Source organism: Lipotes vexillifer, unplaced genomic scaffold, assembly GCF_000442215.2.
Source record: "Lipotes vexillifer unplaced genomic scaffold, Lipotes_vexillifer_v1.1 scaffold83, whole genome shotgun sequence".
Taxonomy (NCBI): Eukaryota; Metazoa; Chordata; class Mammalia; order Artiodactyla; family Lipotidae; genus Lipotes; species Lipotes vexillifer.
The window spans coordinates 3,459,552-3,482,150 of NW_006799780.1; the positions used below are offsets into that span (position 1 = coordinate 3,459,552).

The 22,599-nt window shown below is 38.8% G+C and overlaps 2 protein-coding genes across 2 annotated transcripts in view; one reads left to right on the top strand and one right to left on the bottom strand.

The window, feature by feature from the left end:
• The window catches only part of DHFR (dihydrofolate reductase), a 23,102-nt gene extending 7,719 nt beyond the window's left edge, over positions 1-15,383 (bottom strand). Inside the window, exons 1-5 of the mRNA XM_007471981.1 lie at positions 15,267-15,383; positions 14,880-14,929; positions 12,311-12,416; positions 5,032-5,158; positions 73-188 (exon numbers count right to left, since the gene is read on the bottom strand). Coding sequence (XP_007472043.1) covers positions 73-188; positions 5,032-5,158; positions 12,311-12,416; positions 14,880-14,929; positions 15,267-15,352 — 485 coding nt within the window. The 5' untranslated portion in view covers positions 15,353-15,383. The remainder of the gene's footprint in view (positions 1-72; positions 189-5,031; positions 5,159-12,310; positions 12,417-14,879; positions 14,930-15,266) is intronic.
• Positions 15,384-15,536: 153 nt separating this feature from the next.
• The window catches only part of MSH3 (mutS homolog 3), a gene marked incomplete at its 3' end in the record, with an annotated part of 88,404 nt that continues 81,341 nt past the window's right edge, over positions 15,537-22,599 (top strand). Inside the window, exons 1-2 of the mRNA XM_007471985.1 lie at positions 15,537-15,814; positions 17,046-17,166. Of these exons, the coding sequence (XP_007472047.1) occupies positions 15,608-15,814; positions 17,046-17,166 (328 nt within the window). The remainder of the gene's footprint in view (positions 15,815-17,045; positions 17,167-22,599) is intronic.

Below are 22,599 nucleotides of genomic sequence, written 5' to 3' on the forward strand. Positions count from 1 at the left end.
CATTCTCTTTTCTATAATTCTTAAGCAGGAAAGCCAAAGGTGCTTCAGACCAATGAATAACATTTTACTTACTCTGGGATAAGTTTATATTTTTCCAAATCAATTTCTGGAAAAAATGTGTCACTTTCAAATTCCTGCATGATCCTTGTCACAAATAGTCTAAGATGGCCTGGCTTGTTCATGGCTTCCTTTGAAATAAAACAAAAGGCATCAATTTCCTTATTTATCTGTGTCAAAAGTTATAGAAACTCTAATATTTTTCCTTTAATTACATACTGAAGTTTGTACTAGATATTAGAGACATGCTACAATATCTTGTTACCTCCAAAGCATGCTATTTAATTATCCTATTCTTTAGTTTGGGACCCTGCAAAGTATGACTTAGTTGGGAATGGCCCTAATCATTTATCAAGAATTACAAGCGTGAGTTCAAACATACTCTGGGCTCTAGTTTGCTTACATGAATGCTTTTTTTCATTTTAAGCATTCAGTTTTGTCTTTTATCTTTGGTTGTTTAAGAATTAAAAACCCCAAATTATCTAGTTACCCTCCATAGAAAAAATTTACATATGTATATATGGATAGGATAGTAATTTCATGAGACCTTGACTAATGAAAATCCCAAGGGCATGCTTAGTACATATACATAAAATTTAATGCCTCAGTTTCTCAGCAGATAGTTACAATGCTAGTAGGTAATTTATTCTGTCTCTTGTTGCTAATGATTGCATTTGGCATTATATTGTTAATGACTTTTCTATTACTACCTATAGTACTATTGATAGTTTATACAGAAAAAAAACTGCCCTGGAACAAATATCTTAAAATTTGAATACAAAGTCAGGAGTCCCAACTGCAACTCTAAGAAAGCAATAACTCTTGATTTTGAAATAGCTTTTGAAACAAAACAAAAACACATATACATATAAATTCAACTGTGTGTAATCCTTAAAATTCCATACAGAGGGCATAGAACAAATTTTACTTTTTATTTTCAATCCTATGGCTTACATTAAATCATTTAGTCTCTTGCCCCAATCAAATCAGTATTCTACCAATTCTTACTGTACCAAAAATTAGAAAAATTGAAGGGACTAATCACAGCAGCATTTGAAGATCTGTATCAAAGTTAATGATATATGGCCCAACTTTTCTTTTTTATTTTTAACATCTTTATAGGAGTATAATTGCTTTACAATGCTGTTACTTTCTGCTGTATAACAAAGTGAATCAGCTATGCATATATATATACCCCCGTATCTCCTCCCTCTTGCATCTTCCTCTCACCCTCCCTATCCCACTGCTCTAGGTGGACACAAAGCACCCAGCTGATCTCCCTGTGCTATGCGGCTGCTTCCCACTAGCTATCTATTTTACATTTGGTAGTGTATATATGTCCATGCCACTCTCTCACTTCGTCCCAGTTTACCCTTCCCCCTCCCCGTGTCCTCAAGTCCATTCTCTACATCTGCGTCTTTATTCCTGTCCTGCCCCATGGTTCTTAAGAACCGTTTTTTGTTTTTTCTTTTTTAGATTCCATATATATGTGTTAGCATATGTGTTTCCTTATTTATTTTCATTTTGGATGATCTGTCCATTGGTGAAAGTGGGGTGTTAAAGTCCCCTACTGTTACTGTATTGTGTTGACTTCCCCTTTTATGCCTGTTTGCATTTGCCTTATGTATTGAGGTGTTCCTATGTTGGGTGCATAGATATTTACAATTGTTATAACTTCTTCATTGATTGATCCCTTGATCATTATGTAGTGCCCTTGTCTCTTTAATAGTCTTTATTTTAAAGTCTATTTTATCTGATATGAGAATTGCTACTCCAGCTTTCTTTTGATTTCCATTTGCATGGAATATCTTTTTCCATCCCCTGGCTATCATTCTCTATGTGTCCCTAGGTCTGAAGTGAGTCTCTTGTAGACAGCATACATACAGGTCTTGTTTTTGTTTCTATTCAGCCAGTCTGTCTTTTGGTTGGAGCATTTAATCCATTTACATTTAATGTAGTTGTTGATATGTATATTCCTATTACCATTTACTTAACTGTTTCGGGTTTGTTTTTGTAGGTCTTTTCCTTCTCTTGTGTTTCCTGCCTAGAGAAGTTCCTTTAGCATTTGTTGTAAAGCTGGTTTGGTGGTGCTGCACTCTCTTAACTTCTGCTCGTCTGTAAAGGTTTTAATTTCTCCATTGAATCTGAATGAGATCCTTGCTGGGTAGAGTAATCTCGGTTGTAGGTTTTTCCCTTTCATCACTTTAAATATGTCCTGCCACTCCCTTCTGGCTTGCAGTTTCTGCTGAAAGATCAGCTGTTAACCTTATGGGTATTCCCTTTTATGTTATGTGTTGCTTTTCCCTTGCTGCTTTTAATATTTTTTCTTTGTATTTAATTTTTTTTTTTTTTTTTTTCTGTACGTGGGCCTCTCACCGGGAGCAAAGGCTCTGGACGCACAGGCTCAGCGGCCATGGCTCACGGGCCCAGCCGCTCCGTGGCATGTTGGATCTTCCCGGACCGGGGCACGAACCCGTGTCCCCTGCATTGGCAGGTGGACTCTCAACCACTGTGCCACCAGGGAAGCCCTTTGTATTTAATTTTTGATAGTTTGACTAATATGTGTCTTGGCGTGTTTCTCCTTGGATTTATCCTGTATGGGACTCTCTGCACTTCCTGCACTTGATTGACTATTTCCTTTCCCATGTTAGGGAAGTTTTCAGCTATAATCTCTTCAGATATTTTCTCAGACGCTTTCTTTTTCTCTTTTTCTTCTGGAACCCCTATAATTTGAATGTTGGTGCATTTAATGTTGTCCCAGAGGTCTGTGAGGCTGTCAGTTCTTTTCATTCTTTTTTCTTTATTCTGCTCTGCAGTAGTTATTTCCACTATTTTATCTTCCAGGTCACTCATCTGTTCTTCTGCCTCAGTTATTCTGCTATTGAGTCCTTCTAGAGAATTTTAAATTTCAATTATTGTGTTGTTCATCATTATTTGTTTGCTCTTTAATTCTTCTAGGTCCTTGTTAAATGTTTCTTGTATTTTTTCCATTCTATTTCCAAGATTTTGGATCATCTTTACTGTCATTATTCTGAATTCTTTTTCAGGTAGACTACCTATTTCCTCTTCATTTGTTTGGTCTGGTGGGTTTTTTCCTTGCTCCTTCATCTGCTGTGTGTTTCCTTGTCTTCTCGTTTTGTTTAACTTACTGTGTTTGGGGCGTCCTTTTCCCAGGCTGCAGGTTCGTAGTTCCCGTTGCTTTTGGTGTCTGCTCTCAGTAGGTGTGGTTGGTTCAGTGGGTTGTGTAGGCTTCCTGGTGGAGGGGACTGGTGCCTGTGTTCTGGTGGATGAGGCTAGACCCCGTCTTTCTAGTGGGCACAACCACGTCCAGTGGTGTGTTTTGCAGTGTCTGTGAACTTATTATGATTTTAGGCAGCCTCTCTGCTAATGGGTGGTGTTGTGTTCCTGTCTTGCTAGTTTTTTGTCATAGGGTGTCCTGCACTGTAGCCTGTTGGTCGTTGAGTTGAGCTGAGTCTTAGTGTTGAGATAGAGATCTCTGGGAGAGCTATCGCCATTTGATATTACATGGGGCCGGGAGGTCTCTGGTAGACCAACGTCAATCTCAGCTCTCCCACCTCAGAGGCTCTGGCCTGACTCCTGGCCGGAGCACCAACACCCTGTCAGCCACACGGCTACTAGTGTTGGAATGCTCCTGCAGAGGCGGGGGGCGGCTGGGGCTCACCGCGGGGACAAGGACACTGGCAGCAGAAGTTCTGGGAAGTACTCCTTGGTGTGAGCCCTCCAAGAGTCCACCATTAGCCCCACCAAAGGGCCTGTAGGCTCCATTGCTGGGTTGCCTCAGGCCAAATAATCCTTGCCCACCTTTTCTGTACAGGGTTGGATGATAAACATTTTAGGCTTTGTGGGCCATATGGTTTCTTACCTTTGTAGGCAAAAGCAGCCATAAACAACACTAAACCAATGGGCGTGGTTGTGTTCCATTGAAACCTTATTTACAAAAACAGGCTGGTAGTCCCGAATATTCTGTAAGTCAATGTGATGTGAGGCGGATAATGCAAAAACCTACAGATTCTACTTCTTTATTATTTATAGAAGTACAGATATATTAAATTATATAAATGTATTTAAGTACTTATATTGTTTAAAGGATACATTTTCAAGTTCAAAATGTGATCGGCACTCAGCAAAATAACTTATTTTCTTAGAAATTCATTCTTGGCTGAAAAGATCAAAGGAAAATGTCCATTTTCCCCCTATTACAAATGGAGAATGTTAAAGATTGTAGAAACAGGAACCCAAGAAACAGAGTTTTTATAATGCCACCTAGGATCCTGGTATACTTCTTTCTAAAATAATTTCAGTGTTCATATATTACGACAAGCCACAAAGGGTAGGGGCTGATTTTTCCTCTCCATAAATGTAATCTTTCCTCAGTGTTATAAAAGAGTTATACAATTCTATTTATTATCCTCAAAAATTTTTAAAGCTGGAAGTCATCTGGTATCAAGAAAAAGGAATATTTTCTATTTAACACAGTGTCTTTCTTCTCTTATGATACGAAATCATTTAACTCTTTCCCTTTGAATAAGTTCACATACATCGAGTCAGTGTATCTCAACGGAGAGCCACAGCCTTTCCTCAGTAAGGGACATAATATTTATCCTTGAGGAAAAGACGATAGCTTAGTGTATTTAGGCACATCCAGGGAGGAGAAGCCAATGCAGTGCAAGTACAATTCTCAGGAAGGATTTAGAATGTTTTTAAAATTGGAAACATCAACTATTTTGAATTGAAAATAGACTGGTACAGACCTAAAAACTGACTTTAAAATTTTCCTTTAGTTTGTATGATAGTATCAAAAAATGAATAGTGCAAATTGGCAATATGTCTAACTTCCAGGAGAAATAACATGCTTCCTTTGCTCATGGCTTAATTTTTAAAAGTTGAGATGGCAGGGAAGCTGAAAGAAAGAGGGTAGACTATTTCCTTATAGTCACAGGTAACGTTACTTACCTTATAAACAGAACTGCCTCCCACTATCCAGACCATGTCCACTGTATTTGTTAATTCTGGTTGCTCAATAAGTTTTAAGGCACCATCCAGACTTTTGGCAAGAAAATGAGCTCCCTGTGGAGGTTCCCTGAGATTACAAGAAAGAATTACACATAATTTCTATAAACCCCATTCATACTAGTCAAATAATCTGACTAGGAGGCAGTAATTATAAAATTAAAAGCATCATAAATATGAAACCTTTCAATAAAACGCATTTAACATCAGTATGGCCCATGGCCAATAATGCAACCCACATTTGTGTATGTATGGTCTACAATGAATCAAGAACAGAACCACTTGTGATACTGCGTGATATCTGTGGTGGAAAAAAAATCACAACAGTAGTTGTTTCCGGAGGGATGGGGTAAAGATTCACTGGGAAGGGGCTTGAGGCAGCATTCTGGGAGTGACAGTAATGTCCTATATCTTTGATATGGGGTTACATAGGTGCATATGTTTGTTAAAATATAGCAAATGTACATGTAAGACTTGTACATTTCATTGTACATAATATTTATTTCAAAAGAAAAGACAGTAAAGTAATATTAAACTCTAGTTAATGAGATATATAATGAATTATTTAGGGGAAAATATACTAAGGTCTGCAGTTTACTTGGAAAAGTATAAAAATAAGACTGATGGATGGTTGGATGGATGATAAAACAAGCATACTATAAAATAATCTATGTGGTAGAATCTATGTTGTGGGTATACAGGTGTTTACTGTAAAATTCTTTCTATAGGCTTAAAAGTCTTCATGATAAAATGTTGGAAAAAGAGCGATATGTTTGAGTGACTGTAGTTTGGAATGATGTTCAAACTGTTAATATGTGGTTACCTTTGGGGTGTGGGGAAAGGATTCTCATGTTTCAAACAATATAGAAATAAATGAATTATCAAAAAATGAGCATGTTATTACTTTTGTAATTAAAAATCCCAAAGGGGAAAAGTCAAATTAATTTATGGTTTATATTGACTAGCTCAGTCTCTCCCAACCTCCAAAACTGTTATTTTGGTGAGAGTTTGCAATTTCCTTTATAAATGAAGAAACATGCAGAATTGGCTTTCAGAGTAATTAGACACAACAGAAATTACAATTCAATGTCAAGTTCTTAGACTGATGCTTTTAAAAAATAATATAATTGCCTTTAAACTAGTAGTTCTAACAATGATTAACTAAGAGCTAATGGGGACTATTCATTCTCTTTGCTGCCTCCTTTCTCACCTTCTTGACATCTATTTGACTTACTTCCCTCTTTGTCATCTCTCAAGGAGTTAAGATAGCACAAAGAATGTATTTTCATTCAAAGCTGGAAGAAGACACGGAGACTAGGGTGAAGCTAAAGGAGCCAAGGGATCCCCAAAGGTATCAGGGCAGTTGCAGTGACTAGGATGGACCAGGCCAATCGAGGGGAGAACTGAATTTAGAAGAAACAGATGTGGAGTTGGGGGGAGAAGACAGTCTAGTTAATAAACCAAGTTTACAATGACTTTGAAAGAGTCAAGATGGTTTTAGTAACTGAGGATGTTTAAGTCAGGACTGCTGACAGGAGTTAAGGTAGGATGTAAATCGGTGATTTAGGAACTGACATACGAGGAAAACTGGAAGAGGTATTCTAGAAGTAGGTGGATTACGGCAAAATGATTTAGAAGGTGGTATACGTGGTTGGTGTGGACTTCAAAGAAAGGGGACAATCTTTTTGTGAAGACTGTGGAACAATCGCTTGAGAATGATTCAAGGGATTAAGGTAAAGACGACTACTTTGCCCTTTTGCAGTGAGTCTAAAAAGGAAAACAAAGAACAGATTAAGGATTTGTTTCAGATTTTAGTTATGACAAAGACATGGAGGTATACCAGCAAGACTGTGCTTCAGCACAGTATTGCTACTCAGTGGTATAGAAATGTTTCACAAGAAACACTTGACCCTAGATGGGCAGAAAATTAGCAAAAAAATTGAGCCAATGGTTGAGTTCATCAGCCTCTTCACAGCACAGATCCTAGAAACTAACACAATAAATACCGTATGGCAAGCACTCAATATTGTTACTTATTTCATTGCTAAATTCTCTTTCTATAATCATCTCAATCCGATCCAGATTGGATTCCCTCACAAAGGACAGTTGGTATGTGGTAGCACACATACTCTACATCAAGAAGTGTGTGGCCATGCTTGATATTTTGCTTGTTACCCAGAATCTTGAATTCCCTCAGAGGGTTGGCATGAAGATTAAAAGAGATAATGCACACAGCAGGCACTCCAGTGATACTTCCATCCCTTTCCTTAAAAGCCCTATTCAAGGGAGGCTGCTTTTTACCTGATGCATAGCTGTATTACAAAGAAAATATCTAACATTTATTGAGTGCCTGCTTGCTCTGACAAGTAGTAGGGTCAGGCAGTGCTTTATTCTCATCATACCATTTAATGTTGCCAGCAGTCCTATGTAGGTACTATTATCCCTTTTTACAGATGAGGATATTGAGGTTGAGGGATTAGGTTGCCAATAGTCACACAGCTAGAAAATGGTGGACCTAGGATTTGAGTTCCAGCAGCCTGAGTTTGGGGCCTGAGCTGCACTTCTTATTCAGACAATAGGCTTTCAACAGGTGGTCATGGGCTACAAAGGTGTTAGATTCTGGTTCCCTCAGGCCTCAGATGGTGTGGCCTAGTTTAGGCAGAGCCCTCAGACCAGTGTTTTCTGGCCTTGAGCTGCCTCATTTGATTACTCTGGGGTATTATATAAACATTATCCTTTCCATTGTGCCTGATGAAAGAGGATGGCAGATAGAATTCTGCCCCAATTTCCCTGAGGACTGTTGGGAAAACAGTTAAAAACAAAAACCCTAGGCTAGAATCACATCTTAACCAGAATTCAGAAGTATGTTCACTTTAAGACCTTTAATACTCAGTCTTTAAAAATGTGATTTCTAACTATTAAAAATTGATTCAAATATGCTTCATCCTCATAATTGAATACTATGCGGCCACTAAAAATATTTATAGAAATTAATCTTTTAATATATTGAGTGGGGAAAAGGCAGGTTACAAAGTGTTGTTACGTGGGATGATTCTATTTTTATAAACTGACTACAGACCATTTATTCCATGAAAATTCTGGAACCCCTACTTTGCTAGGAGATGTGCTAGGTGCTTGAAATAGAGATTTAAAAAAAAATGCACTTCCTGTACCAAAAAGATTGTGATGGCAGGCAAAGAAATAGCTCAGCAGTGGCTATAAAAGTGAAAAGGACATGCACTGGGGATGTATGGATGCTAGATGGGCACAGAGGTTGTGCATCATCTGGCTGGGGTGACAGGAAGAATTCTCTTTGGAGTCTGATCCCTTAGCTGAGTCTTGAAGGAGATAAAAGCATGAGCAAAACACAGAAGTGACAGGCCACTATAAATATCATTGAGGCTTACATTAAGGTTATTTAACACAAGAAAGCTCCAGGAAAATTGAGAGAAGAAAAGTAATCTGTGGTGAGGTTTAAAATACTAAAGGGCAGTATAACAGAGCAAGGTCCTGAGGACAGAAAAAAAATGGAGTCTAGAATAAAACAGTGGAGGCGGGGGAAGGAATAGATGTTAAAAGCAGGGGATTTTTCTGTCTCAAGATTGAGGGAAGGAAGAACAAAGTGATACGTTAAGATGAAAATAAGATCATGAGCCTGTCCACTGTGATCTCATTAATATTAATATTTTCAATAAGCTACAAAATTATGTAATTTTGCTAAAATAGCAAGGATTGGGGGAGTAGGACCTGATATCTGTAGGGTACCTTCTGTGTGCCAGAAATTTAACATATAAAATATTAATTAACCCTCAAAATCACCCTAAGAAGTTGTCATTAATCCCATTCAGTAGATAAGAAAGTTGAGGTTCAGCAAGGCTCAAAGTTAAAAAAGCCTAAAGCCACAAAGTTAATAGGTGCCAAAACAGGTATTAGAAGCCAGGTGGGTAAGTCTTTGCTACACCAAGTATGTGAGTGGTGGGGAGAGAACTGAAGCTTTATGAAGAGAAGAAAGTTTTAATCACTGTGGAGAATATGATAGCACGACCATAAAAAATTCTGCCATGAAATGTTAGACAACTTCATGGACTGAAGACAGTTTACAACATCTTATATCATGCAGGCAGTTTTGGATTTTCTAAAGATGCTGCCAAAGCTGCAGCATTGCAGTGAAACTTCTTTATTTGATTTTTGGTTCCAAAGACTTTAAAAAACCTCTTTATTTTGATATAAATCACATACCACACCATTAACCCTTTTAATGTGTACAATTCAGTGATTTTTTATTATGTTCATGGAGTACAGTTGTCATCATTATCTACTTTTAGAACATTTCCATCACCCCCAAAAGAAACCCTGTACCTATTATCAGTCATTCCCCACTCCCAGGCAACCAATAATCTACTTTCTGTCTCTACAGATTTGCCTATCCTGGACATTTCATTTCATATAAATGGAATCAAATGCCCTTCAGTGTGTGGCTTTTTAAATTTTTACTCAGTATACTGTTTTCAAAGCTTATTCATGTTGTAGCATATATCAGTACTTCATTCCTTTTATTGTGGAATAATATTGCATTGCATGGATATAGCACATTTTGTTTACCCATTTATCAGCTGATGGACATTTGGGATGTTTCCACTTTTTGGCTACTGTGAATGATGCTGCTATGAACATTTGTGTACAAGTTTTAATGTAATCATGTTTTCATCTCTCTTGGTTATATACCAAAGAGTGGAATTGCTGGGTCATATGATGATTCTATGTTTAACATTTTCAGAAAATGCCTGTTTTCCAAATGTGGCTGCATAATATTTCTTTTAAAGCCACAACTTGATTGTCTAGAAAGCTTTAGAAAGGCATTTTTCCTATACCTTATTAAGGGAACAGTTATGCAAAATGACTAGTATCTGGCAGCAAATTTTTGGATTACTTTGAGGATGCAGTTTCTTTTTACATTGTGGGTTGGTGGTGAAAAATTGAGTTATCTCTAAAAGCTTGCATGAGCAAGAGATTTACACGTGTATATCTCCCCCCTTCTATTTAGGACCTAGCAGTGCCTGGCACATAGCAGGTGCTCAGGATATGTGTGGAACTGACCAGCAAGTAGGGAAGCAGAAGGAAGGACAAAAAATAACTCTAAATTTTTTCTCTAACTGGTATCCCTATTTCCTTGGTGTGCTTGGTGATAAAGATTTTAAATTTTCTCTCTGCCTTAAAAAAAAAAAGTGAAATGCACCAACAAATGTTACATAAAGATTTTAAATTTTCTCTCTGCCTTAAAAAAAAAAAGTGAAATGCACCAACAAATGTTACATATGAATACATAAGAAACAACTGAATCCAATTACATACACCACAGGGGGGTCATAAGGAAGAAATAAGACTCATCATTTGAGGAGATATGCTGGCCCAACTGAACATCTACCCCACTGAGATTTCTTTATGTTTGTTTTAGCTCAAGCTGGCCATAAATAAACTTGAGTAGTATTCAAGAATATGTTATTAAAGAGTCTCTGGGAATGGCAATACGGTCTGTGAATTTGGATTCTATGAAGTAAGGATATAATCAGAATATCCTAGTAACCAGGAGAAAGAGAACAGCATGAAGATCGGGGCAGATGGCAAGATGCATATCAACATATTCCCCATCACCCAAAGGCAATCAGTGAAATATTCTCGTATACTTTCTTCCAGGTTTTTAACCTATACCATTCTAGGAGGGATTTAGGAGAAAATCTATATAAGCCTGAGTCCCCTTAGGCTACAGCTGTGTAGTGTTTTTCCTTCCGTGGTTGGATAGTCTTCAGGTGTTCACTTGACTAGGCTATAGTACTGTTATTTAGACACTAATCTAGGTGTTGCTGTGAAGGTATTTTGCAGATGTGATTAAAGTTGATAATTAAATGACTTTTATCTGGGTGGACGTAATTCAAGGGGTTGAAAGGCCTTACGAACAGATCTGAGGCTTCCTTGAAGAAGAAATTTCACCAGCGGGCAGCAGCTTCAGCCCCTTCTGCAGAGTTCCTCCCTGCCCTTCCTGATGGCCTGCCCTACAGATATCTGGACTTGCCTACCCAGCCCCACAACTGTGGAATTCCTTGCAATAAAATTCTTTTATCGATCTATCTACCTATCTATCTATCTACCCATCCATCTATCTATCTATCTATCGATATTCTACTGGTTCTGCTGCTCTGGGTGAACCCTAATAACACACGTGGGAAAGGAATATTATGACCACCGTTATTAAGCAAGCAGTGCCCTAGGATGCTGCATTTTTTGTGTGATTATATTATTAGTTTAAGAGAGAATAATTACCATGCCAGTCCTAAACTTTCCCTTATGGTATAATTCAGGTTCCCCTCTCCCCCTCAGAAAACTCCTGCAAAACCCCTTGGGGTTCCAGAATTTATTTTAGTGGGCTGGGACCAATGTAATAAATAACAAAAAGAAACAAAATAGCAATCAGTTTGCACTACATGTAGAGTAAATGCCATGGAAGCCTTGGTGAAGGTAAAAGCACTGGAGTTGACTTGATGAACAGTCTTAATGCTTTTACCTAAACTGCTTCCCCCTCCTCACCCTGCCAAGTCCCCAGGGCATTTCCAGGCATCCAGAACTATGTTGCCTAAAGTTAAATTGGTAAACAGGAAAATTCCTCCCCCAGGCCAACTAGAGACACTCCCTAGAATTCCTAGGAAGTGCTTCCATTTCAAAACTTTGAAAATTTTAACCTTCAGATGCTGTTGTGGTAAACTAGAAATAACAGGGCACAAGACTAGGACCAATTTTTAGCCCATCCTAAAATTTACATCTTATTGCATTTAGGGCTAGGTACAGAGAGGGGATAACCACTTAAGTTTGGCAAGTTCCATAATATATGTATTTTGATTTTACATGAAACTAGAAAAGTTTATTAAATTACATTATATAACTGATATTTAAGTCTACTGAATAATGGTTCAAGGAAACATGCAAATCTGTTACCATAGTTAGATTTAATGTAATTTGTCAAGGTGATGAAATCAGTCACTTGAGTAACAGAATAAGTTACTGTCATATGGCATAAATAACTGCTTCGTATTTTCTGTAATCACCTTTATGATATTAAGTAGCTTCATCCATAGTTACATTCATACTATTTTATTTTGTCCTATACTGACCTCTACCATAAGAAACGGAACATGATTTTCTTGTGGTGAATTTATGGTACAGTACTTACTTGAGTTCTCTACTGAGAACTATATTAATTCTGTCCTTTAATGGTCGATTCTTCTCTGGAATGGAGAACCAGGTTTTCCTACCCATAATCACCAAATTCTGTTTACCTGTAAAATCACACGCAAAAGATAAATATATTTTGGGAGTATACATATATATTTTTATATATTCATACATATATGCATAGATATGATTGTCATAGGGACACCTAGTGGATCTGCTTTAAAAAATTAAAATTTAAAACAGCTTTATCAAAATTTACCATTTGTCATCCATTATCTAAGTCTAGTAACTGTTATTTCCTTTGGCTTTAGCCAACTTATAACCAATATATAGTTTTCATCAACTGTAGTCATGTATATTATAGTAGTTAAGAGCAAAGATTCTGGGTTGAAGGCTCAAATTGAATGTATTCTGTCATCTACTAGGTGAGTCATGTTTATCTCCTGTGCCTTATTTTCCTTATCTATAAAAGGGAGATAATGGTAGTTCCTACTTGTAGGGTTGCTGTGGCGATTGAAGACTTACAACAATACTCAGCATCTAATATGTACTGTAATAACTGATGTAACAGTATTATTCATATTTGCATACTTTATACATTTAAGTTAGTCATATTTTTTTAAAGACAGCTGCTTAATATTCCATGCAATGAGCTTAAAACATTATCAATTGTGCTTCTGTGCATCTAGTTCAAGAATAACGCTTCTATAAAAACTTTACACATGTAAAGCTTCCATTTTTGTTTAATTACTTAGGAGAAAAAAACCCTTGGGAGTCAGGTATCTGGATCAAACGAACATACTCATTTCTATGATTCTTGATATGTTCTGATAGACTATCAAAAGGAGTGCATGTACGTTTTCTTTTTTTAATGTAGTTTTGTTTTATTACTTTTAAAAACAATTTATTTATTTAATTTATTTATTTTTGGCTGCGTTGGGTATTCGTTGCTGTGCATGGGCTTTCTCTAGTTGTGGTGAGTGGGGGCTACTCTTCGTTGCAGTGCACAGGCTTCTCATTGTGGTGGCTTCTCTTGTTGTGGAGCACGGGCTCCAGGCGCATGGGCTTCAGTAATTGTGGCTTGCAGGATTCAGTAGTTGTGCCTCGCAGGCTCTAGCGCGCAGGCTCAGTAGTTGTGGCGCACGAGCTTAGTTGTTCCGTGGCACGTGGGATCTTCCCGGACCAGGGATCGAACCCGTGTCCCCTGCATTGGCAGGCGGATTCTTAACCACTGTGCCACCAGGGAAGTCCCTGTATCTGTTTTCTTAAAGAATCATCATTACTTTGATTTTATTTAAACAAAAAGACTAAATTTACAAACTGCAAGTCGTAAGACTAAGCATTTTTCAGGTTTTGCTTCACTACTCTTACCAAATATTACCTCTAAATGTTGGAAAAAAATTTTTTCCTCCAAGAATAAACAAACAAAAAACCCCCTATAATTCAGAGTACCCTTATACAATATGCACTATATTTTCAAAGACAGAGCTTTACGTGTTCAATAAGGAGATATCAACTATTAAAGATAATGGAGCTAATAGGTGAGGAATTCTGATGAGAAATATGGCATAGACCTGACCTAACAACTAAGGTAGAGATGATGAGGGAAGGACATAGGGAGGCGTTAAAAAAAAAAAAAAAAAAAAAACCAAAAAGGAAAGTTAGCAGTGTCGGTTTTTAGGGTGAACATCATGGTGATGTTTACTTCCTTGAGGCAGAAAGGAGGTCTTCCGATTAGCAGGCCATACTTAGGATTCTTGAGAGTGGTTCATGTCAATTTTTTAGCTTCAAGCTTTTGCCATCATGTCTCCACTAGTGACTCAAGGGCCAAACTGAAGTACCTTTTATCTGTCCTGTTATAGTTATGCTGCATCTGCTCCTTTCTGATTTACTGTTTCCCTGTTTACTCTGCTATTCCTCCTCTAATGAATAAACACACATGTCTCTTAGGTTTTTTCTCCCTCATGCCCACATTCTTATCCGTGGTTATCCTCTTCTCTCCAGTGGCTCAATTCATCTAGCTCCCCGTGACTGAAATTGTCCCGGATATACTACAAGCACTTTAAAATCATCATCATTACAGCTGCACGCTATTCCCCACTCCTTTATTCTCCATGTCACCCAGACTCTCAAACTGAAAATCTGAGAGTTCATCTTTGGTGCCTTCCTGCATCACCTTTAACTTTCTAATCTCCAAATTGAGTATCTTGTAACTGCTTTTTGGAAATTTGTCCTCTCGATTGCCATTCAGGCACTATCATCTCTTCCAGCAGCTATTTCAAAGGCCTGTTCTGGTTTCCTTTGCCAGCGCTAACCTCCACAGAAGCCTCTACCTAGCTTCCAATTTTGACCAATACCTGAGTTGTACGCGCGCCCACATAAAATTTCAAAGAAATTTTTTAAAAAAATAATGTTTAATGAATCTTGGGAACTGCATCCACATTTATGTTAGGACAAAAGGTCCCAGACTAACATGAAAAACTTTTAATTTAAGTAAAATTTGCACTGGTAAGCTTCCTTAGGCAAGACCCTTCGCAAATTTGAATCACTTAAAAATCCCACATTACCTTCTACTGAAGAGGTTGTGGTCATTCTTTGGAAATACCTGTATTCATTCCTACAAGTTAGAGAAACACATGGAGTTACTCAGAATGTGATCCCGTGGGCTTCAGCTCTAACGCACCCGACAAACAGTGCTCTGGGGGGACCTCCAGGACTGGGACTTTGCTCGGGTAGGACGCGGGAGGAAAAGGCCTAGCGGGGCAGCTGGAGCGGGACGGAAATCAGTAACTAGCCACCAGGCTCCTGACGCGGAAGGAAGTCTAAGCCTACCTCCCGCCAACCCAGGTCACGAGTTCGTCCCCTTTTTCTCGCAGCGTCGACCCGGCCCGGCCCAGGTGCCCCGATTAAGCTCCGATCCAACACACTCGACCCACCTCCGGCCCAGCAGGTACCTGAGCGGGGGCCAGGGCAGGTCCCCGTTCTTGCCGATGCCCATGTTCTGGGATACAGCGACGATGCAGTTTAGCGGACGAACCATGATAGCAGCAGAAAACACTTCCGAGCTAGCAAGTCACACTGACACGGAGATTACCCGCCAGCTTGGCGCGAAATTTTGGCCACCCCGCCCCCTCAGTCCTATTTGTGCAGGCGAGACCCCGCCCTCGGCCCGCCCCCCGCCCCGGCGCACCGCAGGGTTGCGACGTGCTCGCGCCCGCAGACGCCCTGGGAACGGCGGCCGCGGGCTCGCGCTCCTAGGTCGTCCTGCTGCCGGGCTGTGGGTACATGCTCCGCGATGTCGCGCCGGAAGCCGGTCTCTGGTGGCGCCGCTCCCGCCGGCCCAGGTCCTGCAAGGCAGGCGGTTTTGAGCAGATTCTTCCAGTCTACGGGAAGCCTGAAATCCACCTCCTCCCCAACGGGTGCAGCCGAGAAGGCGGATCCTGACTCTGACTCCGCAGCGCCCCTAGCGGCCACTCTCCCGCCTCAGTTGCCGCCACACGTGGTGGGTTCGGTCCAGGGCGGGGCGGGGCCATCGGGGAGTGGGCGCGACCATACGGGCGGGGGCGGCGCTTGTGGGTGGAGCGGGACGAGGCGGGGACTGTGCGCGAGAATATGCGAGATGACTGGGCCAGGCGGGAAAGGGGCGGGGCTCAGGAAGGAGAAAGAGGGAAGAGGCAGGGCAGTATCCGTCCTAGGTGCAATTCAGGCATTTTAGGGTAGTGTTACACTTGTGACCTTAGATTTAAGGCTAAGGTCACACCGGCTCTTAATGGCAGACCTTAGCTCATTCTGATGAGGTTAGAGTCAAAGAATACATATTTTAATCTCCATCCTCTCCCATTCCCCCGTTTTTTTTTTTCTGGATTGAGGGTTGAAGAGGAGCATTATTTATTATTTGTATGTGTTTGGTTAGCTTACTAGACGAAAACTGCCGTTAAATCTCTAGTTTTTAAGGCAGCAACAGCCTTGCTTAGTATTTCAAGCGTTTACGGGTCAAAGTCGTGCAGTTCCCTGGTGACTGTACCCCTTGTAGTTCAGGTTATAAAGTCATACACAGTTTGGGTGGATAAAGTTTCTTAAGATGATACAGATGTGATGGCTAGTTGTTGTCTGCTTCCTGTTGTTTCAAAATCTTGTTCCCTTCTTTTATGTTTCTTCCATAGATGATTGTTCCTCTCCTGTCTTTATTTTTTGACCATAGCCTATATTTTCATGAATTCACCAAGATTTTATTTTATGCCTACCATTTAGAGGTTATTTGGTGAAGGACTTAAGTTTTTGACAGGTTTCCTGCCAGCATATAGTCCATAATCTTGTGGCATTTTCAGTGGTGAACATAAATCAAGTTTGAATGTGAAACAGTTAAATGACAATTAACATTTCAAAAATGATACTGTTTTTAATTATCTGTCTAAATTCAACTTTCCTAAATATTAGTTTTTTTTCTTAAAAGTATCCTATTTAACATAGGTAAATAGGGTGATTCATAATCTGAGATAGGGGAAGACTGATCGAGTGAAGAAAAGTAGCAGCCTTGGTTCTAATTCTAGGAGGGCTTGAGGTGCTGAGGCTCATGACCTGCCAGTCTCCACCTTGTCTTTAAAGATGGTAAAACAGTTCACCCATAACTCTAAACAGATGATTCTATGAAGGGTGGATGGCAAGAACAAGGTTTAAAGTATTTTGCATACATCAAGTTTTGAGATTAGAGATAATATCATTTTCTAACATAGGTTGCAGAAATCGATAGGAGTAAAAAGAGACCACTGGAGAGTGATGGGCCTGTTAAAAAGAAAGCAAAGAAAGTCCAAGAAAAGGAAGAAGGAAGTGATTCAGTAATGTCTGGGAACCCTGGTGAGTTCTGGGGCAATTTTTCTTCATTCTTACAAGTCATGACTCTGATATTCTCACATTCTCCTGAGGGCAGAGGAGACTGTTGCAGTATTGGGCCATTTTTTCCTTTGTGGAGAAAGGTCTCCATTGTGCTTGAGTAGACTGGCCCCTTCATAAGGGGTGGTGTGGGTAAGAGGTTGGGGGAGTGGAAGTAAGAGATGGAGTTCTGCAATTTGGCTGTAGTTCTCCCAGTTTTCTCTCTTATTCCCTCTAGCAAATTTTTGTCTTGATTATAAAAGTAAAACGTTCTTGTTATAAAAATTTCAAACAATACAGAAATGTAGAAGGTGGACAGTAAAAGACCTCATAATCTCTCCCTTTCAGTAAGGGCTACTGCTAATTTTTGGGGGTGCTGTACATTCTTTTTCTGTTTATACACATCTGTATGTACTCAAATAGACCCCCAAATTAGTTAACTAATAATAATATTTTATAAATTATATTATACTATATATACTAATTTGCAACTGTTTTTTTCCACTTAGCAGAACATTTTGAACAATTTCCAATGTCAGGACATGTAGATCTACCCTGTCCTTTTTAATCATGGAGGTGCTTTTTCTGTATGCTAAAGGGTTTTGGGTAAAACCACTCTTCCTGAGCTGTTGGACTTCTAGGGGAGGTATTGGATACAGGTGGTTGAGCAGATTTTTCTCTAGTTTTTGGCCTCAGACAATTTATGATAGGGGAGGATAGAAAATGCTTATTTCTTCATTATCCCCAGGAATTTAGGTAAAGAAAATGAGACAAAACCAAAAAAAAAAAAAAGTTTCAATTTAGTGGATCAAGAGGTAAAGTTTGGATTTAGGGTTAACATGAAAGTCTTAGTATGAAATAACTATAGAAATGGAGACATATGGTTAAAGAGAAGGATAAATCTGATGATACCCTTTTTCTCCTCCTACCTGAAGGGGCCATGACAAGAGGCATGACTTGACAGAATTTGCATTTTCCAGGGTTGTCTACCTTTCTTTGCTTCATTACTCTACATAGATCTGATCTATTCAGTTTTTCAGTAAATTCGTCAAGCCGTTAATGAACCCTCTGTTTGCCTGCCATTGTTCTACAGGTTTTTGTAGTTCTTTTATTCTTCCAAACAACCCTTGCTGTCTTCCTTTTTAGAAGAGGTGCGTGATAGGTGAGGTTGAGTGTTACCACACTTAAGTAACTTTTCCAGGCACCCAGGAGAGCTGAGGTGGAAAAGGGGCAACAGACTTGGAATGTTTTGAAATAAGACCTTTGCTACTTGGTAAAAATCACACTCAGGAAGAAGAAAGAGCTTTCCCCATTCAAACGCTGGGTGATTGCTCCACCTCGGGTTTTTTTTTTTTTTTTTTTTTAAATAACAGATTATTAAGATATAATCACATGTTATACAATTCACCCATTTACCATGTACAATTCAATGACTTTAAGTATATTCACAGAATTGTGCAGCCCTCATTAAGTCAATTTTAGAGCATTTTCATCACCCTCAGAGGAAACTTAGTACCCAATAGCAGTCACTTCCCATTTTCCCCAAGCAGCGCCCCCCTCACCGACCTAAGCAACCACGAATCTATTTTCTGTCTATAGATTTGTCTATTCTGAGCATGTCATATAAATAGAATCATACAGTATGTGGCCTTTTTGTCTGGTTTCTTTCACTTAGCCTAATGTTTCCAAGGTTCATCCATGTTGTAGCATGTATCGGTACCTCCTTCCTTTCAAAAGTTGTTTTGATTTAATTTCTTTTTATTGTGGTAAAATACACGGAACATAAAATTTTCATCTTAACCATTTTTAAGTGTACAGTTCAATTAAGTGCGTTCATAATTTTGTACAACCATTACCTCCATCCATCGCTAGAATTCTTTTCGTCTTGCAGAATTGACACTCTATAGCCATTAAATAATAGCTCCAGGGCTTCCCTGGTGGCGTAGTGATTGAGAGTCCACCTGCCGATGCAGGGGACACGGGTTCGTGCCCCAGTCCGGGAAGATCCCACATGCCGTGGAGCGGCTGGACCCGTGAGCCATGGCCACTGAGCCTGCGTGACTGGAGCCTGTGCTCCGCAATGGGAGAGGCCACAACAGTGAGAGGCCCGTGTACCGCAAAAAAATAAATAAATAAATAAAAATAAATAAAAATAATATTAACATTCCCTCCTCCCCCAGTCCCTGCCCATCAACATTCTACTTTCTATGATTTTGAGTACTCTAAATTATATCATTCCTTTTTATTGTTGAATAATATGCCATTATATGGATCCACTTCAGTTCTTAATTCTTCAATTTATAAACTCTTTTTTATACCTAGGATCCACAGGGGAAAGAAGCTTTTATACTCACAAGGAAACTTGATACATTTGAAAAGTGATTTAAATATGTGTTTTGAAAACAAATTGAATAATAATAAAAAGGTAAAACATACATTTGAAAAGAAATTCAAATATATATCTCTAAAAGAAGAGAAGTCACAGTAAACTAGGTAAAGTATATATTAGAAAAGTCCTATATTTAAGAAGAAAGGGAGTCATAGTATTCCTTCAAAGGTTCTTAACCTTAAGCATTTGTGACATCAAGGTGATTTTGGTGTTTTTAATTATGGTGTTGATTTCCCTAATATGTCTTTTTTCCTCTGGCTGTTTTACAATTTTGTATTTATCACTGGTTTGCCCACGTTTGATTTTGATGAGCCTTAGTCTAGTATTTTAAAAAGTTTTTATTTCTTCATTAATCTTTATCCTGTTTGGAGTTCATTTAAAGCTTCTTGAGTTCCATGGGTTTATAGTTTTCATCAAATTTGGAAGAATTTTTTGGCCACTTTTTTCTCAAAATTTTTTTCTGTCTCTTCCCTTTCTCTTCTTCTGAGAGTTTTTTAATAGGGATGCTAGATTACTTAACATTATCCCTCACATAAGGAAGCTCTTTTCATTTATTTTCCAGTATTATTTCCCCTTCTGCTTCATTTTGGATTGATTCTCCTGCTGTATTTTCGAGTTCAGTGATATTTTTTCCCAGTAGTATCTAATATGATATAAATTTAATTCAGTGAAATGTTCAGTTCAGATATTATATATTTCATCTCTAGAAGTTCTGTATTGTTCTTTTTAAAAAATCTCCCTTTTTTCTATGTGAATTGTATTTCAATAAAGCTGTTACCAAACAAAACCCTTCCATTCTGCTCCTCTTTATTTTTTCCTTTTCATTCTTGATTATATGGAACATGTTTATGTGTTTTCATGTCCTCATATGCTAATTCTGTCATCTCTGTCATTTCTGGTTTTGTACACCTTGATTTTTCTACTTTTTGCATGTTTAGTAATTAATTATTTGGATTGTGTTTTGTTTTTTAAATTTATTTATTTTTGGCTGCATTGGGTCTTCATTGCTGCGTGCGGGCTTTATCTAGTAGCAGCACGCTGGGGCTACTCTTCCTTGCCGTGTGTGTGCTTCTCATTGCGGTGGCTTCTCTTGTTGCAGAGCACGGGCTCTGGGTATGTGGGCTTCAGTAGTTGTGGTGTGTGGGCTCAGTAGTTGTGACTCATGGGCTCTAGAACACAGGCTCAGTAGTTGTGGTGCACGGGCTTCGTTGCTTCACAGCATGTGGGATCTTCCTGGACCAGGGATGGAACCCCTGTGCCCTGCGTTGGCAGGTGGGCTCCCAACCACTGCGCCACCAGGGAAGTCCTGATGATAAGTATTTTGAACTTTGTGTTGTTGTGTGCTGGGATTTGTGTTTCTTTAAAGAATGTTGAATTTTGTTCTGCAAGTAGTTAAATTCCTTGTGGATCAGTTTGATCTTTTTAGGGATTGTTTTTAAGCTTTGGACGAGAATGTCTAGCGTAGCCCTGTTCTTAAGCCTTGACTTTTCTAGAGTTGGGCAAGGATGCATAGTTGCAATAGCACACCATTATATAGTATTTACACCATACAGAGACAATACATGTTAATAACCTTTAGATTATAGATAATAGTAAAATGTAATAAAAGTTTTAGGAAGCAATGAGGTCTGAGTATTTATTACCTTTGTTTTTTTTAAGAAGATGTTGGGGGTAGGAGTTTTTTATTAATTAATTTTTATTATTATTTATTTTTGCTGTGTTGGGTCTTCGTTTCTGTGCGAGGGCTTTCTCTAGTTGCGGCGAGCAGGGGCCACTCTTCATCGTGGTGCGTGGGCCTCTCACTATCGCGGCCTCTCTTGTTGCGGAGCACAGGCTCCAGACGCGCAGGCTCAGTAGTTGTAGATCACGGGCTCCGCAGCATGTGGGATCCTCCCAGACCAGGGCTCGAACCAGTGTCCCCTGCATTAGCAGGCAGATTCTCAACCACTGCGCCACCAGGGAAGCCCCCTATTACCATTGTTTTTAATGTAATTCATTTAATTGTAAGTTTATATACTGTAACATAATAGCTGTGTTTTACAACTGGCTCACAAAGTTCTTGAAGATTTCACTTAACAGTATGAGCTGGCTCTGATGTCTCTCTGTGTGGGCTAATTTGAGCTTCCTCATAGCAGTGATGGCTGGTTTCCAAGAATGAGTATTCTGAGAGAGAGCCAGACAGAAGCTGTATTGTCTTTCACAGTCTAACTTTAGAAGTTATATAGTGTCACTTCTGCCATACTCTGTTGGTTGAATTAGTTACAAAGGCCTGTGTGGGTTCAAGGGGAAGGAACATGGATTCCACCTTTCAGTGCAGGAGTGTCAGCATCACGTAGGAAAAACATATGGGATGGAATATATATATGTTTGGCTACCTTTGGTAAATAAAATCTCCCCAGATTCAGACTTGACTTTTTGTTATTATTCTTATTTTAATTACAGATAAACAGTGTAGAATTCTGTCTCAGATGCATTTTGATAAATACAAATATCCATTATCTTAATACTATATAAATGTGGGCTTTCCAAAATCAATGAAAGATATTATAAAATATAGCCAGAGTATATAAAAATAAGATACAATTTTTGAAAAGACCCGGGAAATGTATCAGATATTATACCTTTAAACCATATCCAGAAAGTTCAAATTGAAATCTGCCTTAAATTCATTTTTTCCAGTTTACCCTAGACCATTTTATAAAAGACATCGATTAATATTTATAATTATTACACACTGCAATTAATATCCTAACATAAAGCTACTTAGTTATTTAAAATACTTTTTTAATTGAAGTATAGTTGATTTACAATGTTGTGTTAGATTCCGGTGTACAGCAAAGTGATTCAGTCATACATTTTTTTTTTTTCGGATTTTTTTCCCTTATAGGTTATTACAAAATATTGAGTATAGTTCCCTTGCTATACAGTAGGTCCTCATTGTTTATCTGTTTTATATATAGTAGTTTGTATCTGCTAATCCCAAATTCCTAATTTATCCACACCGTGCCCCCCCCCCCCCCCCCCCCCCC